This window comes from Toxoplasma gondii, chromosome IX (genome assembly GCF_000006565.2).
Source record: "Toxoplasma gondii ME49 chromosome IX, whole genome shotgun sequence".
Classification (NCBI taxonomy): domain Eukaryota; phylum Apicomplexa; class Conoidasida; order Eucoccidiorida; family Sarcocystidae; genus Toxoplasma; species Toxoplasma gondii.
This window is the reverse complement of record NC_031477.1, coordinates 1,345,963-1,368,046: the sequence shown is the minus strand read 5'-3', so window position 1 is coordinate 1,368,046 and position 22,084 is coordinate 1,345,963. Positions and strand designations below refer to the sequence as shown.

At 56.5% G+C, this 22,084-nt stretch overlaps 2 protein-coding genes across 2 annotated transcripts in view; one reads left to right on the top strand and one right to left on the bottom strand.

Annotated features, from left to right (window-relative positions):
- Positions 1–17,643, bottom strand: part of TGME49_266010 (phosphatidylinositol 3- and 4-kinase) — a gene marked incomplete at its 5' end in the record, with an annotated part of 37,136 nt that extends 19,493 nt beyond the window's left edge. Inside the window, 6 exons of the mRNA XM_018781413.1 lie at positions 91–6,931; positions 7,648–8,711; positions 9,098–11,231; positions 12,155–15,677; positions 16,067–16,535; positions 17,104–17,643. Coding sequence (XP_018636288.1) covers positions 91–6,931; positions 7,648–8,711; positions 9,098–11,231; positions 12,155–15,677; positions 16,067–16,535; positions 17,104–17,643 — 14,571 coding nt within the window. The remainder of the gene's footprint in view (positions 1–90; positions 6,932–7,647; positions 8,712–9,097; positions 11,232–12,154; positions 15,678–16,066; positions 16,536–17,103) is intronic.
- A 188-nt stretch (positions 17,644–17,831) lies between these two features.
- On the top strand, positions 17,832–21,889 carry TGME49_266030 (pre-mRNA splicing factor, putative). The gene has a single exon (XM_002368661.2). The coding sequence runs from the start codon at positions 19,365–19,367 to the stop codon at positions 20,937–20,939; it is 1,575 nt and encodes a 524-aa protein (XP_002368702.1). The 5' UTR covers positions 17,832–19,364; the 3' UTR covers positions 20,940–21,889.
- Positions 21,890–22,084: the final 195 nt, after the last annotated feature.

Genomic DNA, 22,084 nt, shown 5'->3' with positions numbered 1-22,084 from the left:
AGCTCGCGTAGAAGCGAGGAACTTCGCTCTCCCCAGCCGACGTCAACCTCGAGTTTCCTTTTCTCGTTCGCATCCCTAGAGGCGTCTCACCTTCTTCATGTGCAGAGACCCTCCAGAGGCTTCAGCAACCTGTGGAGAGAGCGCCGTGTAGCCGAGCATAGCAAAGTGGAGCGTGGTGTCTTCGACTTCCTTTGTCTCATCTTCTCCTTTGTTTTCTCTCCTTGCGCCTCTCCAGCGTTCTGCTCGCGCAAACGCTTTCAGGCGTTGCGCCTCTCTCTGCGCCTCTCGGTCTCCGGCGACGGACGCGAACTGGGCAGCGAGCTGGGAGAAGACTGCGAAGTCGCTGGCCGAAAAGAGAATTGGAGGCGTTGCGCCTTGTCTCGGCTCCTCGCTGCGTGTCATCGTGCTTTCTTCTCTTCCTTCTCCGGCTTCGCGAGGCGGCTCCTCAGCTGTCGAGGGCGCGAGAGCCGCGAGGCGGTGCGAGGCCAGAGCGCGTCCAAGCGTAGCGACAGCGTTGCGTTGAGAGAGCTGAAGAAGAATGTTCTGCGACAATGAGGCGCTGCTGTCTTCCGTCCGCTCTCGCGTTCCACTGAGCACCTGAGGGAGACCTTTCGCTGAACGAGAATGCGAACCAAGTGCAGCAGAAGACGAAAACGAGGTCGAGAGAGAGCGAGGAGAGAAAGCCGCAGCTGAGGAGGTGGCGGCGATGAAGTCAAAGAGAGTCGATGTCTGTTTTTGCTTTTGTCGAAACATCCATGCCATTCGTTTCTGCGGTTCCCCTCTCTTTTGCGAATCTGAGAATGGCGATTGATTGGCTTCGCCTCCCTCAGCTTGGCCTCGCCTCTGCCGCCTCGCACAGCCGGACCCCACACATGACATCTCTTCACCATCTGTTTCTACGTCTTCTTCGAGTTCATCTGTTTCTACGTCTTCTTCGAGTCCCTCTTCAACTGCTAGAGAGTAGAGCGGTCTCGGCCGCCTCCCCGCGAGGGAGACGCCGACTGGGTCTTCTCCCTCTGCCTGTCTCTCCGCCGTTCTCGTGTGTCTCTGCCTTTCTGCCTCTGCGCCAGTCTCCCGGCTCCGGTTTAAGAGACGCCCGACGCGCTTCATCTCGCCGTGGGCGAGTCCCGGAGGCGCGAGGAGAGGCCACTGAGAAGCGTCGAACAAGAATGACAAAAACAGGCGAACGTTCGCCTGCGTTAAGCAGACCGCCGCCCCGAGACAGCCGAAGCCGCGCATGCGCACCCGCCAGATCAGTTTCTCCAGAGACGATGTGGACAAAGACGAGGGGAAAGAGGGAGATTGCGAAACGAGCAGCGACGGCGGCAGAGACGAAGAAGAGAGAAACTGTTTTGCTGAGTTCGCGGTAGTCACCAGCAGGCGGTTGAGTGTCGCTGCTTCCTTCCCCTTGGCAGAATATCCCAACCGCCCGCCAGCAGAGACTCGAGAACGTAAAGAAGAAGGCGAGTGAGGAGAAAAAGAAGAAGCGAAACTGGAGGCGACTTGAGTTCGAAATACACTGGCAGGCGTGATACAGAGAAGAACTTCCAGGACCCCGAGGGAGACTGCAACTCTCTCGAGAGCCCACCTGAGCGCAGCAAGGAAGGCTCCTTTTTCCATTTCCTCCCTTTCCTCGCTTTTACTCTCTAACGCGAATGCGTCGTCGTCGCGACCGCTCGGTCTCTTTTGCCCTCTGGAAAGCCGTCTCTCCGTCTCCACGACAAGGCGCGCCTGGCGAACGAGAGCCGAAAAGTCCCCGGCCTCTGAAGACGCGACCGAGGCGCAGCGGCCGCTCTCACAGACACGAGCGACAGCTGTCTGTACACCCGAGACCGTCGCCACCGCGAGGAGCGGAGAGGCGAAGGCCTTCCAGAGGAAAACCTGCAAATCCACACTGCGCTCGCGAACCAGGAGAGGAAGGAAGACGCGCTCCATGAGAGCCAGTCGGAGATGCGCCTCTCCCTCATCTCGCGGCAACGGGCAAAGCGACGAAGCGGCAGACGAAGCGGCAGACGAGGCGGCAGACGAAGCGGCTGAAGGCGCAGAAGCCTGTGAAGGTGTCTGAGATCCAACCACGTTGGAGGCAAAGAACGTTGACAGACAGAGAAGGAGGACTGACCCGCGAACGCGAAGAGGCGCCGCGGCTGTCCGCCGTACAAGTCGCCTGAAAAAGTGGAAGACAGAGGCCTGGAGAAGATGGCTGCGCTCAGCGAGAGAGGCAAACAGACACTGAAGCAACTGTACAGCTCCCATGAACTTTCCTGCATGCAACAGTTCCGCACCGTCGCACAACGCCGACGCCTCTTCCAGGTCCAGCCGCGGCCTCCAGATGTGAAGGAAGGCAACACTGTCGAGGGCAACTTGCATCACTGCATGCAGAAGGAAAAGGTAGAAGAACAAGTCGGTCTCTGCGGCCTCGTGGAAGGCAGCGGCCGCCGAGATTCGCGCGCCCTCAGCCGTTCGCTTGTTGTCTTTCAGTCGCTGTCTCTGCTCCCGCAACAGGCCGGACAAACTCTGCGTTTGTTGGGCTTGCGACGTCGTTGCGGTCAAGAGAGCCTCGAACTCGCGGGAGTCCAGGGGGAAGTGAATCGCGACGGCGCTGTCGACGAGGTGGAGGAACTCTGTAACTGATTCATGGACGACGCTTCCCTGCTCGCCTTCTTTTTCTGGATTCGCGTCCGGACCAGTGTCGGCTGCGTCCTCTTCGAGAGTCTTCCTTTCGCTTGCGGCGTCGGCTTCCTCGGAAGCGGCGAACTCCCGACAACGAGAAGAGGGAGGCGAGTGGACCGCGGAAGACGCAAGAAAAGGTGTACGCGCGCAAGAGACAGGAGGTACAGAAGAAGACAGCAAGGAAGGAGGCGAAGAAGATGAAGAACACAGGCGAGAAGGCAGAGACGATGATAGCGTCTCTTCAGATGGAAACTCCCTTCCTTCCGACAGGAGCGTGTGAAGCGTCTGAGCATTGAAGAGAAGACACCCGACACCAATGAGGACTGAGGATCGTCCTGGAGTTGGACGGTCGCCGGAGGAGCCCTCAGGGGGAGAGGAAACAGAGAGAGACAGGCGCGCGAGAGAGAGAAGTACATCAAGTGCTCTTTGAGAGAAGCGAAGAAGAGACAGAAAAACCAACCACGAGCGAACAGACTGCAGCAACGCTCCCAGAGGCTGCAGACAAGACGCATGCAACTCGAGACAACAAGGAGGACCTTTACCGTCGAGAGGAGACACAGTCCGCCCTGCATCTGTCGCGCGTTCTCGTTCTTCCTCTGTCTCGGGTGTCTCAGTGAGTTCCGACCTCTCGTCCTCTTCATTTTCTTCCTTTCGTCGCTTTCCATCTCGCTTTCCATCTGGCCCTGCCTTCGTATCTCCTGAGAGTGTCTCCTTGCGCTCTCCTTCCCGCTCTCTGCGCCACGACGCGAGGCCCAGTAAAAGCGCATGCGCCAACAGAACCTCGTCACTGACTTCCTTTCCTTTCTTTCCCCACCGAATTCTCCCTGTTTCCTCCTTTGCCTGGTCGCTTCTCCCTTCTCGTCCATTCCTCTCTCCTTTCGCGTCTCTTTCTTCTCCCCTCCCCGCCAGGCCTTCTTGCAGAGCGCCTACTCCCTCGGCTTCTTCGGCATCCACAGGCGCCGCTGCTCGGATGCAGCTGATCAGCCGTTGCAAGCAGGTGAAGAAGCGACGGGTGAGAAGCGGCGAGGAGGTCGCGAGCGCATTCTCAGGCAGAGAGAAGCAAGGCGTTTCTGAGTTCCGCTGCTGCCGGAGATCTCGGGCACAGGCGACACCGAGACGGGAGGAGGCCCGGTCGCGCGGAGGACCGGCTCGACAGCGCGCAAAGACGCTGGCGGCATGAGTTGCAAGGAGGCTCAACAGCCGCGATCGAGGCGTCCTTTCAGACCAGGAATGTGATGGGTATACCCTGCCCAGGTTCGCCTTTCTTCGCGCGTTCCGCTGACGTCTCTGTGGCGTTCTCTGTCCCTCCCGAGCCTTCGCTTTGGCGGTCCGGCTCTCCTGTTCTGCCTCCGAGTCTGGACCTTGTTTACGGTCGCGGTTCCTGCTTTCTCTCTTTCCTCGGTTTGAAGATCCCGTTGTCTTTTCTTGATGCGCGACTTCGTCGAGCGACTCGCCAGCTGAGCAGCCGAGAGAACAAAGAGAAGAAAACGTGTCGGCGGGGAGGGCCGCCAGAATCAGGAAAAGACACCTTCCAACGCGTTCACTGATCTGTCTCTTCGTCTCTTTACTTGCGTCAGCTCTTGTCTCTTGTCTTTCGCGTTCGCCGCTTCCTCTCTCCCCGTTTCCATCTTCCTCGGACTCGACATCTCCTCCAACCTCCTCCCTGTCTTCGCTTCCTTCTCCTGTCGAAGGAGAGATTTCCTCCGCGCTCCCTCGCCCTCTACGCTGCTTGGTGCTCTCCGTTCTCTCTTCCATTTCTCCCAACTCTCCAACACAGCGTCTCGCGGAGAGACACGGAGACGCGAGCTGCAGCAGGAGAAGTCGAAGGCTCGAGAGCCGCGTCGCGTCGCGCCAGACCGCCGTTTCCCCAGGTGTACATACAGCCGCGCCCGGCATCGAGTCCCCCAGCCGGCCTCCATGCGTTTCGGTCACCAGCGCATGCGTCACTTCCTCTGCGAGCGCCAGGCACAACGCACCTGGCCAAGCGGAGCCGGCAGGCTCCTTCTCGCATGCTGAGCCTGTGAACGACGCCGCAGGTTGCTGTCCTTCTCTTTCTCGCAGAGAATGCGCGTAACTCCGGAGAAACGGTGTGCATGCAGCTGCTTCGAAAAAGCAAAATCCCTCTCCTGCGAGAGCCTCCAGGCCCTCGACCCAAGTCGCGAACGCTGCCACAGCCTCCGAGACATCCGAGGTTGCAACCAGCGGAGTTGGCGACAGAGACGAAATCGCAGAAAATGAATGCGGACAAGGAGAAGAAGCATCGAAGGAAGACGGAGGGACAGAGAGAGACACCAGGAGCGTGCCCAGGAGATTTCCCTCCCGGTCGTTTGGTCCAGGACGGCAGCCATCCTTGTTACGATTGGCTTTAAGTGCTCTGACGGTTCTTGTTCTCTCTTTCATCGTCAACATCTGAGCACATTTCTGTGTGCCTTCTTCTCGACTCTGCGGGAACTCTTCAGGTCCATCTTTCTGCGCAATCATCGCCGACGGAGAGAACTGTTTCTCAAGAAAACCATGAAAGCAATGAAACTCAGGATTCCTTGCCAGCCACAGTTCTATCGCTTCCTGCTCCAATCCAGAAAACGGTTCGTGATCTCTCTCGCCTTCACTTTCCTGCTGTGTCGCCTGTTCTCTCTCTTGTTCGCTCTCCTCTTCTGTATCGGATCGACGCATGTTCGCTCTCTCTCTGTCTTCGTTTCCACGTCGCCCTGTCGTCGCTTTTCTGCCGAGAACTTCCTCCTGCGTTCTCATCCCTTTCCGCGGTTCGTTTGTTGGTTTTTCTCTTCCGACTTCTGCAGTCGGCTGTCTCTTCAGCCTTTGCCCTCGGGATGAGCGGTCTTCCATTTCTTGCTGTTCCAGTTCGAGGAGACGCCTTCGCAGAGTGAGAGCATCTCTCAGAAGCAGTCCGCGAGTCGTTCCTTCGTCAGGAAGAAACATTCTTCTTCGTGGTGTGAGGACGACGCTGAACAGATTGGCGAGGAGACGCACCTTATCTTCTCTTCCACCCAACACCGACGGCGACTTGTTAAACGAAACACAGCTATGCTTCGCATGCGCTTTCCAGGATGGTTCCCCTCTCTCCCTCCCTTCCTCCTGCACTCTGGCGCCTTTCTCCTTCTTCATCGCTTCTGCGTGCTGCCATTTGTCGCCTTCGGCCTCTCCCTTCTCCTCGTCTTTGCCTTTTTCTGGATGGTTCGAGTGACCCCCAGGGCGCATCGTCAGAACCGGTTGCGGCTCTCGGTCTGGTCCTCCCTCAGAGTCCGCGCCTGTCCGCGAAGAGAACGTCAAGGACTGAGAGAGGGGAGGCAGCGGAGACGACAAAGAGGAGAGAAGAAGAGGAGAGGAAGAAGCTGGATGCCGCGGTGACAAAGAGACGAACAGGAGAGCGACCTGGAGAGATGCTGAAAAAACAGCTCCTCTCGCGTCGATGAGCAAACGCGCCTCGGAGGGTCCGCAGCTTCCAGACGCAAGCAGAGCTGCGGAGCGACTCCAGACCGCCGAAAAAACGGCACCAGGGATTTGCGGCAAGTCGTCCAAGCCGATCAATCCCGACGCTGCCTCATCAGGAGACGCCGCGACACCCGAGCGGGAAGCCAAAGACGAGGATGAAGACGAAAGCGGAGAAGAGGAACAAGGGCCAGCAGACGAAGGGAAACTGGAAGAAACGGCTGAACAGGCACCGGCCGAAGACCAGGCGCGGCAACCAGGAGACGAAGGATTCGAAGAGGCAGGCGATCGAGGAAAAGAACAGAGACAGAAGCAGGCGCACTCGAGAAGCGTCTCGCCACTCGTCGATTCTTCCAAGTCCGCGGGAGACACCCACCTGGAGGTCAGCAGCCATGCGCCTGCCTCCATGACGGCGGCGCATGCAGTGAGGGTCGACCAGAGAGAAGAAAAGGAGCAACTTGAAGACGAACGAGGAGACGCCTGCGGCTGCAAAGAGTGAAACGCTCTGGAACATAAAGGTCGGGATCCGCGGCGAACGCAGGCGTCTCTCCCGCTCTGCGCCGAGCTGCCTAGAAACTTCCGCATCGCCGCTGCGAGCGCCCGCAGAGCCTCTGCCTTCATATTCCACCTGGGGGTGTCTCCTCCAAATGCAAAACAGAGCTCTTGTCCCCTTTTCGCGGAGACATCTCCTCTTCCTTCGAGGCTCTCGGGACTCTGACAAGGCTTCTGAAGAAGCGGCTCGGCCGCGAAAAACGCAGCTAAATGCACAAGCGTTTCTCGCGCCACTGAGGCACAAACTCGCGACGATTCGCCTCTGAAAAAAAGTCAGATCAAAGCACGACACTAAACCACAATCGTTGCCTGCATCCTGGGTCGTGATACATAGGCATATATGCATATACATATATATATATATATATATATACATATGAAGAGAGAGACCTATAGATAGACAGATAAATGCGATAGACTGATTGATGGATAGAGTGATGGATGGATAGAGTGACGAATTGATAGTGATAGAGAGAAAGACAGAGAGAGATAGAGATATGGACATAGATAACGATGTCAATAAAGAGTTAGATAGGAATGCAAAGAAGGAGACCCTCACAGACAGATACGTCGATCGAAAGGTTGGCAGATGCAGATCGACAGAGAGATGTGAAGAAAACAGACGTTTTTTGCAGAAATATGATACACCAGAAGTGTAGCTCCTGATAAATGTGAGTGTTGAGCGGTGGAATACGCAAGCAGACGCGAAAGCCATAGGGCACAAAGACTCGCCTCGGTAAATAAACGTACACGATGGCTGATGTTTCTCGACGCAGAGAGAAGGGATCCACACTGGCAGATACGATGTATTTAGAGACGAGCATCGAGCAGGCAGACTCCCATCAACTCCCGTGAGGAAATACAATTCAACTGTCCGCCTAAAAAGCACCAACAGCGCGCGTCGCTGTCTACGTTTTTTGTATTCTCTAGCTCGAGTGCAGCAACATGAGACGGTTTCTTCGCTTCCGGTGTACGTACACCGCATATGGCCACAGCGCGGTCGCCAGGCTGAGCAGCTTCATCGCGCCTTGTCTCTCCGTCGTGCGCCTGCGCTCGCCAGCATCTCTGTCTTGTTGGTCTCCGTTGCTTCCGCGTTTTCCTTCGCGACCTTCGGAGTCGTCGACGGCTCCTGGCCGTTCGAGAAACACAATCGCCGTCAGTGTGTGTCGGCTCACAAGAGCAGAAGCCAGACCGGCGGCAAGCGAAGCGAGAGATCTCTCGAAGGATCTCTGCAGACCGACCTTCCGTCTAACTTCGAGCGCACTCAGTCCATTCCTGTCTGTCTTCTCCACCGCAGTTTCCATGCGATGCCTGGCTTTATCTCTGCTTTGATCCCTGGAGGCATTTACCGTTCCTTCTTCCGGTCGTCTCCCGCATCCGTCCTCTGCTTTTTTCTGCTTCCGTTCCTCGGTTCTCTCTGCCTCACGTTGCTCCTCGCCGGCACCTCTCGTCTCTCTCTTCTCTGTCTCCCCTTCTTGTTCTCCCTTCTGTGTTCCGTTTGTCTCCTCTGAGAGAGCTGCGAGGACAGCGAGAAGCCACTCGGGCAGTCTGTCGAAGAAGAATTCTCTGAAGAGGGGAGGCTCTGCATCCCTCGCGTTCTTCGACAGGTGAAAGAGGGGGAGGAGGCGCGACAGCACCGAGGCCGCGCCGAGACGCGCTGCAGCGCAGGGGAGGAGCAGCGCGAGTTGAAGGCTCTGGAGCAGTCGAGCGCAGACAGCCAGAGCGGCTGCGGCGCGCGCCGTCCGCCTCGATTCGGCTACCACTGAAAATGCTGCAGACGCCGCCTCCCGTGTCGACGTCGTCGCCGATACAGGTCGCTGCCAGACGCCCTGCTTCGCGTCCGACGCGGATCGACAGGACGACGAAGAGGAGGAAGACGCGGTGGAGAGAGCAGAAGAGGAAGCGAGAGCGCTGGAGGTGAATGCGATCACAAAGAGCTGGAGAAGAAGAGAGGAGAAGATGAAAGAAGCTAAGGAACGGAGAGGTGGGGTCGACGACGAGGCGGTAAGCGCGCTCAGCAGAACGGATTCGAGAGCGATGAGCTGAAGGAAGCCATGGAGGGAGAAAACAGAGAAGCAAACGAGATAGAGAGCTCGCGACAATCGTTGCGGGAAGAAGGCCAGGCAAGACACCAGGTCGGGGGGACAAAGTTGGGGCACCGGATCTGGAAGGAGGACCTCATAAGAGACAAGCGGACAAGGCAGAGAAAAACAGAGCAACAGAGAGGAAAGGAGAGCAAGAGAGAGAAAAGCTGAATAGGCGAGAGGAAAGGAGAGCAAGAGAGAGGAAAGCTGAATAGGCGAGAGGAAAGGAGAACAAGAGGGAGAACACGAGGGAAAGAGAGCGAAAAGGAGAACAAGAGACAGGAGAGGAGACCAGGAAGACGCAATGTACAAAGCAAGACAGTTAAATCAGACAAGAGCGTTACCCTGTCGTCGAGGCCATTTTCGGCATCCCATGCCATGCAGCTTTCCTCGGCAACTTCTGCCGCAATTTGCAGGAGAAGCGGAAGAAGAATTTTTCTTGGGAGCGCGTCGTTCCTCGTTTCGCTGCAAAGACGTAGCAACGCAGGTACTGAGTGTCGATACACTGCAGCTACCAGCTGTCGGCAGAGGTTCTGTTCTTCGCGGAGGTCGGCCAAGTCTCCAGGAGTTGTCTCGCCCGCCGACGCGCGCGCGCATCTGTGAATCTGCGTCTTCCCCTTCGCGCGCAGCTCTTCGTCTCTCAAAGGAGCCAAGAGACGCGTCGCCTGCCCGCGAACGTAGGAGAGCAACATGAAGAGGAGCTCGCACGCAGTCGCCCGGGTCTGCCGATCTGTGGCGCCCAACGCAGCTGTACATACACTCGCGAGGAGATCGTCGAGCCGCAGCGTCGCCACCGCACATGTTCCTTCGGCTTCCTCCCGGGGCATCTCTGCTACGCCGAGGCGTTCAGCAAGAGACAAGAAAGAAGACGAACGAAGCGGAGAAGCAGACGGCAGAGAAGAAGACGAAGGGAAGACCGCGAGAGGCAGATGAAGAAGCAGACGGTGGATACGAAAGGCGAAGGAGGAGGCAGATCTCGGATGTCTTGTTTGAATAAAGGCGAGGGACGCTCGGAGACTCAACGGCCACCGTTTCTCAGCGGATTCATCTCTTTCCTCGGTGGACGTCAAGGAAGCGAAGAGACTTGTTTCTTCTCTTCTGTTTTCTCCTCCTAAGTGCCTTGACTCGGTGAGAAGGCCTCCGATATCGCCTAGAAATCGCAAGATTCTCAAACCGAAGTCCACCCGTGGATTCACCGAAATCCGAGAAGCCCCCTGGAAGCCGCGGCCGCCAACGCCTCCCGGCGCGTCTCTGCCGCCTCCTCTGGTATGTCCAGAAGACGTCAAAGGCGACGACGAAGAGAAAAAAGACGCCGACGAAGGCGAGGCAGAGAGAGGGGAAGCCTGCGAGAGCGACGAAGGACGCGGGAACTTTCTACGCTTCACAGAAGTCCGGTATTCTTCCTCTCTCGACGACGCCCGTCTCTGCGCCTCTGCAGCTGCTCCTACGTAAGGCCTCAGAAGGGGAAGGAGGGAACGGACGAGATCCTTGAAAGACGCAAGCGCGTCCTCTGGGGGAGACCCGGGGGAGACAGGTGGAGCCGCGGATCGCGACGAAGAAAGAAAAGCAGGAGAGGCACACGCTGCGGACGCAGGAGCAGAAAAACAGGAACAACCACGAGGGAGAGAACAGGCGTCAGGAGAACGCCAGCAAGACGCAAACAACGCTGGCTTTAATGCGGCAGAAGCTTCGCTGTCGACTGCTTCGTCGACTGCATGAAGCGTCGTTTCAAGGAGAGAGAGAGACATCTCAGCGAGCGAAGGATCTGACAGCCCTGCTGTTAGCGCGCGAGGAAGAAGCACAGGCATAAGAAGAGACAGCTGCTCTGAAAGAACGGTCGGTGTCGCAGCGAGAAGCAGACCCAGAGACGCTCGAAGCGACTGCGTTTCATCCGGCTGATCTGCTTCCCCCGAAAAACAACGACCAGGACCCTCGCCTTCGTCCCCCTTCGCAGCCTCAGTGAACTCCTCAACGCATGCACCTGCAAATTCCACCCAGAACTCCCGCACCCGACGCGCCACAGACGCGCGCCAGGCCATCCACATGCGAAGGCGCCGATCTTCAGAAGCCAGGAACGAGGCGGACGAAGGAAACGCGAAGCGCGAAGCAGAACAGGCTGTCGACCAAGAAGAACACAAAGGACAGGACGGAGACGAGGAAGAAGGAGACGAAGGACAGGACGGAGACGAGGAAGAAGGAGACGAAGGACAGGACGGAGACGAGGAAGAAGGAGACGAAGCCGAAGCCGAGCACAAGGCAAGGGAAGAAGCTGAGCAGGGCGAGGAGGTGCAGCTTCGGCGCTGCGTCGAGTGTTCCCTCTCTGGACATTCGTGGAGAAGAAACGCGACCTGCTCTGCCTCTCTCCAGGCGAGAAGGAACGGCCGGAGAACAGCGACAGAGTCAACCAAGGACGAGGGCCGCGAGCACCGCTCCCCGTCGGCGAGAGCTGCGGAGGCTGACGCGACGAAGACAGCCACCCTGCAGAGAAAAGCAACAACACACGACAGAGTCGCCAGAGTGATCGACCTGTCGCGCGCGGAACGCCGCTGAGGAAAAGCGGAAGAGAAAAGATTTCTGACGACCCGCCGAAAGCGTTCCGCCACACGACTTTGTCTTGAAGTCAACGCGACCAGAGACGACGCGCTCACACTCCAAGGAAGAACGTCGATATGCAGCGACCTTCGCACTGGAACTCGGAGTGAAATGGAGGCGACAGAGCGCATGCAGTCGAAAAAAAGAACTGGCATCCTGCGAGACGAGGGCAGAGTTCTACGGGGTCTCTCTCGTCAGCGGCGGCCCTCAGGCTGAGTGTTCCGCGTCCGAAAGCTTTTTCGTTTGATCTTGCCTCTGCGTCGCAAAGACTGCCTCGACGCACAGAAGCGAACTGCGACATGCTGGTACAGTGGAGGAAACATTCGAGCGAGAAACTGTGCCTTCGCCGGGTCCTCGGACGTAAATCCAGAGACCGCCAGAAGACTGGAATCCCCTTCCTGAATCGGAGATGCGTAGAGAGAAAGAGAGAGAGAGAGAGAGAGAGAGAGAGAGAGAGAGAGAGAGAGAGAGAGAGAGAGAAAGGAAGGCAGGAACCTGCAGACGGAGCGAAGTACCCAGAGGCAGACGAAGAGACATTTTGGAAGGGGAGGTCAAGAAGCAGAGAGTTACGAAGGGGGCAATCTCTGTGTCGAGGCAGAAAAAAAGGGGAAAGCCGGCGTAGGAAGAGATGGGAGGAAGGCCGTCCACCGAAATGCAGAGGAAACCTTTTTACGAAACGTTGGAAGACCCATCCCCTCTGACATGCCTCTGGTGTCTCGCCTTCCTACCGGGAGGCCTCTCCTCAACACGAGCTGTACGTACGCCCCCGGAAAAGGCCTTCCAGATTCGTCCTCTGAGCGCGTACTCACCAGGGAAGCAGCAAAGGAAGAAGTTTCGTCTCCTCCGCAAAGACGCGCTGAAGTAGGAAGGCCAAGCGCGACAGAGTGTTCCCATTTGCTGTAAATTGCGCTTCAACAACGGCGCTTGCGAGCACAGATGCTGCTGCTGTGTCTGTTCTCGGGGATCCCAAGGTCAAGGTCGTCTCTCTCTCTCCATCTGCTGTTGGGTCGTCCTCTTCGTCGCTGTCTCCGCCTCCGGCTTCTCCGGCAGTCTCTCGGCTTCGTCTTCGCGCGCTCTGAGCCTTCCCAGAGACGCACTCAGGTTCGCGTTCCAGCCGAACGGAGCGCAGGACGGAGACGCGTCGTGCGTCGAAGGAGAGCAGGGAGGCAGGCAGGAAAGTCGAGGGGGCAGTTCTCCAGGCAGAGGTCGATCTTTCGTCCTCTGCCTCCTCTCCGGAGAAGCAGGAAAGAACTGTCTCTCTCAGCTGTTGAAAGAAGTCTTCCTGGGTCCGGCTCAGAAGCCTCGCCGCGCCGAGGGCGAGACAATACACTCCGAGAGAAGATCTGAGGAGGCCATCTGCAACTTGCTGAGAAGAGCGCGCGAGTGATGAGGAGAGAAACGACGAAGCGAAAGAAGGCGAGGAAGAGAAATGGGAGAAATGGGATCTCCTTCGTCTCTCAGCGACACTGACTCGAGGACCTTCTTCAACTCTTCTGGCGTCTGCGTCTCGCTCTGGGGTCCAGCGACTTCTCCCGTCTCCGCTCTGGTTCCTTCTCGCCTCTACCTCCATGATGTTCATCTTTCTCAGTTCGAAAGAGGCACTTGATGCTTCCTCGGATGCAGCTGCCTCCTCGGCGAAAAACGGAGTTTCTTCTGCTGCTTTCAGAAAGGCCAGCGCCCGCCTCCAAAGCTCTCCAATGCTTCGCGTTCGCGCTCCTTCCTTGTCCTCAAATCGAACAACGATCTCCGTTGTCTCTTCCTCGACGCCTCTCTGTGCGGCTTCAACAGAGAGTTGACGAGTCAACAAACCGTCTCCTTCCTCTTCGCTATCGACTCGTTCACTCGCCTCCGAACTGACAATCGCAAGGAAAACTGTCTCTTCGATCACCACCGAAAGCCAGTCCCCCGCTGACAAACGAATCTGCTCTTCTTCCCCTTCGTCTTCGTCATCTTCTTCTTCCGCTTCTTCTTTCACTTCTTCCCAGCTCGAAACGCGCTTCTTCTCTGTCCTTGGACGTTTCTTCACAGGCGCTTCTGCAGGTGTCATCGGCCCTCTCTTTCTCCTGTCGCCTGAGTCGCCGCTCTCTTCTCTCTCTCCCTCTCTCTCTCCTTCTTCGTCGCCTTCCTCTCTCCCTTCCTCCTCCCCTCCCGCTTCCTCTTCCTCCTCTCCTTCTTCTCCTTCTGTTTCTTCTCTTTCTTGGTCGTCTGGCTTCCAATTTTCTGCGGCTTCCGCAGTTTGCGTTTCTTCCAAAAGACGCCCCTGGGCCAGCGCTGCACAAGCGGCGCCCACGGCTCGACTGATTCTTTCCTTTTTCTCATCAGATTCGTACAGGGCGCTTGTCTGCACGAAAAGGAGAACTAGCTTGCGCGTCGTCTCTGCTAGAGTTCCCCACAGCTTCTTCGCCTCTTGCGTCACGTTCCTTTCTCTCTTTTCCCTCATTCTCGCCACAGTCTCCATCTTCCGCTCTCGGCTCCTCTCTGCCAACAGGCGGCCCTTCGCAGCTCGGCCTCCGTCCTCTTCGTTTCTTCTACCTCCTGTCCCTTCTCCTCGTTGTGCCTCTTCTCTGCACCAGTCGCGCCCTCTGCCTCTTCCGCGCTGTGCTGCCCTTCTTGTTTCGCTTCGCTCGCGCTGTGCGACGCGCTCTTCCAGGAGAAGCTGCAGAAAGCCGCAAGCAAGGCGCGAGGCGGCGAGAACGAGCCCCGCGACATGCTTGCCGGCCATCCCCACCATGGCCAGAGAGAGGGCGCCTCTGCTTGCCGCTGCATGCGTTTCCCCGCCAACATGTCCGGACGGAAGCGGCGTCTGCCGCGAAGAGGGAAGCTTCATCTCCGAGAGGAGAAAACGAGAAACGCGCAGCAAACGCGTCGCTCCTGCGAAGCCCAGGTGTACAGACACCGTGTCTGGAACCCCGCAGAGACTCCACTCACGGAAATGAGAGGCAGACGAACTGGAGGCGAACGGAGACGACGCTGGAGAAAACGGAGAGGAAGAAGTTGCAGACGAGGACGAAGGCGAGGCCAGCAGACTCGGAAACGCAGACGCAGAAAACATCTCAGAAGACAAGCAAGACGAAGAACGAAACGCAGGTGGAGAGGAAGAAGCAGAACCACGAGGAGAGGAAGTCAGAGAGGACGGGATAGACGAGGAGAAGGCTGAGTTCAAGAGGAGCGAAAGAAGACGCCCGTAGACTTCACATTGTCTAAGAGCAGATGCGACGTCGTCGTGATCGAGAGCGAAAATCCTATGACCTGGAAGATTACACACACTGAATGAAGCGCGACGAAGCCCGCTCGAAACTTGGAAAAGAAGACGTTGAAGGCGTCGCTGGCAAGTGACTTGATGTTCCTCTGAGAAGCCGAGACAGCCTGACGCACCTCCCCTCAGCAAGTCCCGTTTCGACGCTCCCTCTTCTTTTTGGGTGTCCTCCCGTCTTCGGCTTCCGCGTTGCTCGCGAGGAATCCTTGAAATGAGGAGAGAAGAGCGAAAGGAAAATTCAAGGAGAGCCTTCGTCACAGCTTCGAGGGCAGACAAGCCGGCTTCACGGAGGCGCGGATTCGATCCTTCAGTCGCAGCAAAAAGGAGACGATCCAAAAGGCTGCAGTCCCATTTGTTTTCCTCTTCGCTCTTCTCCCCTTTCTCCACAGCTGCACGAGACGCGGAGGCGTCGGAAAGATGGAGAGGAAGCGAGCTCTCTCCCGGTGTCCGCTTTGCGCAAAGCGCCTCCTTGTTCAGTCTCTCTTGTCTTTCGAGAAGAAGGCTGTCGCGCTGCCTCTCCCCAGACGTCACATCTTCGACGAGACCTTCCAGAAAAACGTCTGCATGCGCGTAGAGAAGGCGAAGCCCCGCGAGCCGCAAGGGAACACTCGCCGCCTTTCTCCCCGCCGACGCGAGCCCAGACGAAGAAGATGATGACAGAGATGATGGTGAAGAAGAAGAGGATAACGGAGGTGGAGAAGAACTGACAAGCGCTTCTTGACATGGATGGGAGACTCGTCTGACATCTTGGCCTGGGTCGTTCAGTGTGCTGTCTCGGTGGCCAGGTACCGAAGCTTCTCGATGTTCGCTTGATGAGACAAAGAGAGAGTCGGGAGAGGCCCAGACGGAGACAGCAGCATAGAGCGCGAGACGGCTGTCGCGAGGGAGAGCGAAGAAGCAGACGGTGTGACGAATGAGGAAGACGCGAAGCGCCTCGAGCGCGGCTTGCAGCAGAGACTCCTCCAATTTCTTCGAGGTCGCGGAGGGTTGAACTACGCGAAGGAAAATTCGCAGAAGGTCTTCTCGCCATCGCGGGTGCCGACAAAAAAAGGAAGGAAACAGAAACGAAAGTTCCCCTACGAAAAAACAGGACGTTTCGAGCCAAGAAAAAAACGTAGGTGGAGGAAGAAAGGAAGAAACAACGGATGAACCATAAGAGGAAGAAAGGAAGAAACAACGGATGAAGCATAAGAGGAAGAAACGGAGAAACGACGGATGAAGCATAAGAGGAAGAAAGGAAGAAACGATGGATGAAGCATAAGAGGAAGAAAGGGAGAAACGACGGATGAAGCATAGAAACCGAAAGGCAAGGAGGAGAACAACAGCGGCGAGATACGTACGAACGCCATCGGAGGCACTGCCAGAAACACACAAACGGGGAGAAGCCGGAAACGACGCGGAAAAAAAAGATCATCAGAAAGGAACGAAAACACCGCCGAGAGAGGTTCCGAGTTTTCACTCTTACCAAGAAGAAGAACAGCAGCTGCCTGCACTGAGGCGCCAAGCATCTTTCTCCTCTCGAGGAGATCGCCTGTCACTTTCAAAATCAGCTCCATCAAATCGATTCTTCTTTCAACTTCTTCTTCACCCTTCTTTCTTTCTCTCCAAATCCCTTCTCCTTCCTCTTCTTCTCCTTCCTCTTCTTCTCCTTCCTCTCCTTCTTCTTTTCCTTCCTCTGTCTCTTCTCCATATTCCATCTCATTCGCTTTGTGTTCTCCTCTGGCCTCTGCGTCCCCGCCTCTTCTGGCCATCTCCGCGAATCCGGGAGCTCTGTCTCTCCTGTTCTGGAGGGAAAACGAGACAGAGGAGACGATTGAAGAAGAGCGGAGAGACGCTGCGGAGACAGCAGCGAAGAGACTCTCTTTCAGCAGCAGCAAGGCCTCGCGCTTGACATGTTGAGAGGCGTCGACGCGGAAGAGATGCAGACAGGACGTCTGTAGCAGGCGAAAGGCAGAGCCCAAAGAGCAAAACTTCCAAAGTCCGCCAAAGAGAGAGATGGCGAGGCTACCGCCAGGAAGCGACAGCCGGCGCGAAAAGCCAGACGCGACTGGCGAAAGAAAAACAGAGCAAAGTGAGGTCGGAGAGACAACCTCACGAACGCCAGTCAAGGAGGAGAAACGACTTCCTTGTGGTGTCTCTAGCGAGACCGCGCAGGGACCCATTCGCGACACAGGCACACAGAGAGAAACAAATTACTCAAATAGAGATAATCAGATGCAAGTCGTCGACGAGATACAAATATAGATAGATGGAGAGAGAGAAAAAAAGAAAGATGTAGAGAGACAGAACTGGAGACAGCGAATAGCTGGACAGAAAGAGATGACGATTCAGCGCCTCATTTTCGATGTTCCGAAAGTTCTGTTGATCCCTCAACCGACACAGCTGGACGTTCACCCTGCTACCGTCGACTGCTGTGCGTTTCCTTTTTCTGAGCTGCATCCTTGCAAGCCACTGTTCCCCGGATCTTCGTTTTCCTCGTTGCCGCGAATGTCGAGACAGTACCTGGACGCAGGAGATCGCCCTCGTGTGTATGTACGCCCCTCCGAAAGTCTCGACGGCTAGTCGACAGAGTTCGAGGCCTGTTCGCTTCGCTGTCAGAAGAGCAGGCGGTTCTTGGAGCAAGGCTGCTTGCTCGATTGCACCGAGAAGGCTGTCTCTTTCCTCGAAGTTCTCGGCGGTTGAAGCATCACCATGAGTTGTCCCCTGCGGCGTCCTCCGTCGTTCTCTTTCAGTAAGCCTCGCCTCCGCGCCCCCAAAGAGCGACGCAAACAGCATCTCTCGCTCGGTCTCCGTCCAGTGCTCTTCACCGTCCCCCAGCCTCGTGAGGATCGCTGAAAGCGTCTGCTCGAGCTGCTCCGCGGCTTGCTGAGAATCCCGAGAGGAGGAGGAGGAGGCTGTGTCGGCAGCGAAAGAAGCAACAGGAAAGGAGGATGAACGCGGGTGCTGAGACAGGCGCAGGGAACTCAGAGGCGCCTGAGAGAGGAGAGAGAGGAAGAGACTCCGCGCCTCGTCCGCTAGCGCAGAGATCCGAGGCGCAGCCATGGCGGCGAAGGAGAAGAAGAAATCTCTTTCGTGGTGGAACTGGGAAGGTCGTTTTTTCTTGCGAAGAAACGACTGAGATGGAGAGGAGACATTATTTCGAGCGGAGAAGAACAGGGTGACGTTTTGGAGTGAAAAACAGCAAAAGGTCCTCCGGAGGAAAAGCAGAGTCTTTCAACTCTGGAGTCCTTCTTCGAGATTTCCGGCGCTTCGACGCGTATTGTTTTGCGTATTTTCATACGCTCTGTTCCTTTCTCTTGCCGTTTGTCCTCCGCCCTCCTACTCTTCTCTCGATTCTCGTCTTCGCGCTTTATCTGTTGATTCTCTTCACCATTCCTGCGAGGCTTCTGCTGTCCTCGCTCTTCTCCTCGCTGCCGGCGTCGCCATCTCGCCTCTGCCTCGCTGAGTAGAGCTTCTTCCTGCTCTCCGCTCTTCTCTCTGAGAGAGCAGCAGTCTCGCGGCTTCGGCGGGAGAGCGCGGGCAAGAAGAGACCGGAGCGGCGCAGCCTGGCCTTGTTGACGAGTGAAGAGCGAAAAAGGCAACGCGGGAGACGCGCCCTGTGTCTCAGTGTGCGAAAGTCGGGTGTACAACCACCGGGGAAATCCCAAGTCCTTCTCGCGGTACAAGAGAGGAGGCCGGTCCTGCAGTGTAGTGTCGGCAGCTTCTGCCTCGGATTCTTTTTCAAGGCGGGCAAGGAAAGAGAGAGAGCAGGCGCGGCGTCTCTAGGCGTTTGAGCAGAGATGCCCTGTGCGTCTTTTTTCGGGGAAAGGAAGGTCGTTTTCCTCTCTTTCCTCCCTTCTCGAAGCCAAGTCCGCCGGCTGTCTTGTCGCTCTTCTCGCTGGCTGCGCCGCGTCTAGCGAGAGCGGCTCGAGTCGAGGCGTAAAAACTGCATGCGTTCTTCCTTGTCTCGCTGCCCGATTTCGCGAGGAAAGAGCGTCGGTGAAGTACTTGTTTTCCGAGTTCGTTTTCTTCCCTGGGGTGCGCTGTGAAAATTCCTTTTTTGCGGTAGAAAACTCATGTCGCGTTTCAAGCCGACTTGGGGTCCTTCTGCGAGGTGGGGAGAAGGAGGAAACATTTCAGCGGTGCGAATTCCTCCGTTGTGAATGGATAACGTTCCCTCCTTTTCTCCCTTTTTCCGGGGAGAAGAAACGAACGACTACGCATGCTTCTTCTCCCCGTTCTCCCCACCCTCTTGAGGCTCCTCTCTTCTCGCCGTTTTCTCTTCCTGACGACCTCTTCTGTTCTGCATCTCTCCACTCTCCACGTTGGCATCTTCCTTCTCGTTTCGCGTTTCCTCCCCTCTCCCTCCCGGTGCGTCGCCTTCTCGCGCCGTCCCTGTCTTCGTTGTCGTCCTTGACCGGGCCTCGTGAATGTAAACTCTTAGCTTTTTCTTTTTCTCTTTGTCGTCGTCTTTTCCTTCGCTGCCTGGAACTGTTTAAGAGAGCTCTGTGTTCCCTTTCTTCCTTTTTTTGTTTCCTGGACGCTCGTCTTCCGTTCCCCCTGTCTTCCTCTCCTCCTCCACCGCTCTCGATTTCCGTCGCTTCCTCGCTCCTCCGTCAAAGTAAACTGTGCTTCTTGGCTTCTTCTTCTTCTGCTCCTCTCCCTCTCCTCCCCGTCTCTCCCTCTTGGTGTCTCTGCTCTCCACTTCCTCGCGCTCGTACCAAGACTCCGCTCCTTCGCGTTGCTTCTTCTTCTGCCCCGTTTTTCTTCGCCAGTGTCCGAGCATGGCGAATCGCACAGATCCACTCGCGCAGCAGGTCCACGGCTGCAATCCGCAGACGCTGGTGTCGCGGATCATTCGCCGAAAGATCTACGAAAGTGCCTTCTGGAAGGAACAGTGCTTCGCGTTGACAGCAGAGACCGTTCTCGAGCCCTGTGTTGGGTTGACGTACGTTGGGGGAACGTACGGCGGGAAGCGGCAGCCTGCGCCGTTTCTCTGCTTGGTGTTGAAGCTGCTGCAGATTCAGCCAGAGCCGGAGATCATTCTCGAGTTCATCAAGCAGGAGCAGTTCAAGTATCTGCGCGCCGTCGGCGCCTTCTACCTGCGCCTCGTCGGCCGCGCCTGCGAGGTGTACACGCACCTCGAGCCGCTGCTCGCGGACTACCGGAAACTGCGGCTGCGCCTGGCCGACGGGAAGTTCACGATCGTTTGCATGGACGAGTTCGTGGACGACTGCTTGCGAAAAACGAACTTTCTCGACGTCGACTTGCCTGTTCTCCCGAAGCGCGAAGTACTGGAGAGCGAAGGCGACCTTCCGCCTGCGCGCCTCACTGCCCTCGAGCACGACGTCGAAGTATACGCGCCGTCGGGTGTGTCAACGGCGGAGGGCGTCTCCGAGCGCGATCAGCAGCTCTGGCTGCTTCAGAAGGAGCAGCTGAGGAAGGAACAGAAGCAGCTGCAAAGACGCGTCCTCCAGCAACGCATGAAGCAGAAGCAGCAGGAACAGGAGCAACTTCTGCTGCAGCAGGTGCGAGAACTCGAAGCAGAAAACGGCGTCGCCGAGCAGTCGGAAGGCACGCGAAAGGAAGACTCCGGAGAAGGCTGGTGGAGAGAGAAGAGGGAACCTGGAGACCGAGACAGGGAAAGAGACCGAGACAGAGACCGAGACAGGGAAAGAGACCGAGACAGAGACCGAGACAGGGAAAGAGATCGAGACAGAGATCGAGAGAGAGAAAGAGAGAGAGAGAGAGAAAGAGAGAGAGACTACGGTGGGGATCGGAGATTGCGGAGGAGAGAGGAGGGAGACAAGCGGGAGACGTGGAACAGTGGTCGTTCGCATGGGGGAAGAGAAGCTGCTTACGAAGCGCGAGAACGCCGAGGGCGCGTCGGCAGTCGGAGTCCGACGCCAGTCGTGAAGAGAGAGAAGGAGAGGCGAGACGAGGACGAGGACGAACGCAGAAGGAGGAGACGCGAAGAAGAGGAGAGAGAGCGGCGGCGAGAACGGAGACGCTGGGAAGACGACGAGCGCGAGAGGAGACGCCGAGACCGACGAGAAGAACGCGAAGAGGAGGGAGACCGAAAACGCAGAAAACACGAAGACGAGGAGAGGAAACTCCGAGACAGACCAGACGACAGATACAGCAGCCGCAGCAAACAGGTGAAAGAGCGAGGCGACGAGGACCGGAGACACCGCAGAGACGCCGAGCAGCCGAGCGGCGACAGAGCCGAGAAGAAAGCGCCAGCCTTCAGCTTGGAGAAGAACGCATCTCGCGAGAAGAAGGGAGATGACGACTCGCTCTCTGTCCAGGCATGGGATGCTCTCCGAGCGGAACTCGGCCTGAAACCTCTGAAAAAGTGAAGCGCGCAGAGCAGAGCGAAGAGAGCCGAGAAGGAGAAAGGCTCGAGAGGGAGACAGAACGAGGAGCGGAGCAGAGACAGAGAGATGAAAGAGAGACTCCCAGACAGACAGCAACACGGCAGAAGGCGAGCGAGAAATACAGGAGAGGAGAGAACAGATGACAGGAAAGGAGAAAACAGACGACAGGAAAGGAGAAAACAGACGACAGATGCAAAGACGAGAGCTGAGGGAGAGTGGGGGGAGCGATGAGAGTGAACAGAAAAGAGGGAGAGCGAGATCATCGTGTGGAGAAAAGTTGAGAGCCGACGAAAAGAAAGAGAGCAACTGTGTGGCGAACACGGGAGGAGAGAGAACTCGCGCGGACATGCTGACGAGAGAAAGAGAGCAGGAGAGATAATAAGGAAGGGATCGACTGGACTTTTCTTCGTCCATCTGGCAACAAGAGACCCAGTGGCGTCTCCCCATCAAGCCGGCCGAACGGCTTCTGTGTGTTCTCGTGCGTGTGAAGCTCAAGGCTGTACTTCGCGTGGTGAAGTGTAGGTTTTTTAAGTTCGTCGAAATTCCACAGTTCAATGGAGAGAGTCCCCATTCTTCTCTGCAGTGCATGGGTTGTTTGCGGCGCGAGCCTGTCTTCCCTTGGCTCAACTGTAAAGGCGAGTGTACGAGCGAGTGTTGGCGAGACATGCCTTCGTTTCCAACTTGCATTTCCACCTCTCTTGTCTCCGTCGCGCTGTCCTCTCTTCTCCCTGTTTCCCTACAACTCTTCTTTTCCTCCCGAACCGCCTTCGCGTGACTCTGCCGTCGTCTAAGCAGGTCCGCCGTGGTTGAGAGACGCGGACTGAGCGGAGAGGATACGCTCTGGAAAAAAAGATCCTTCGCCTTCGCCTAGAGTTTCCACACAACCAGATCTGCTTCCTCGCCAGGAGAACGAGAGTTCACTCATGCAGGCGCATGGGCGTCGACACTTCCCATCACACGCATTTAATATATATATATATATATATATATATTCGTATACAGATAGATATCTATATATATTACTACATTAAAGTATATTTATATATATATATACGTATACAGATAGATATCTATATATATTACTACATTAAAGTATATATATATATATATATATATGGTTTATACAG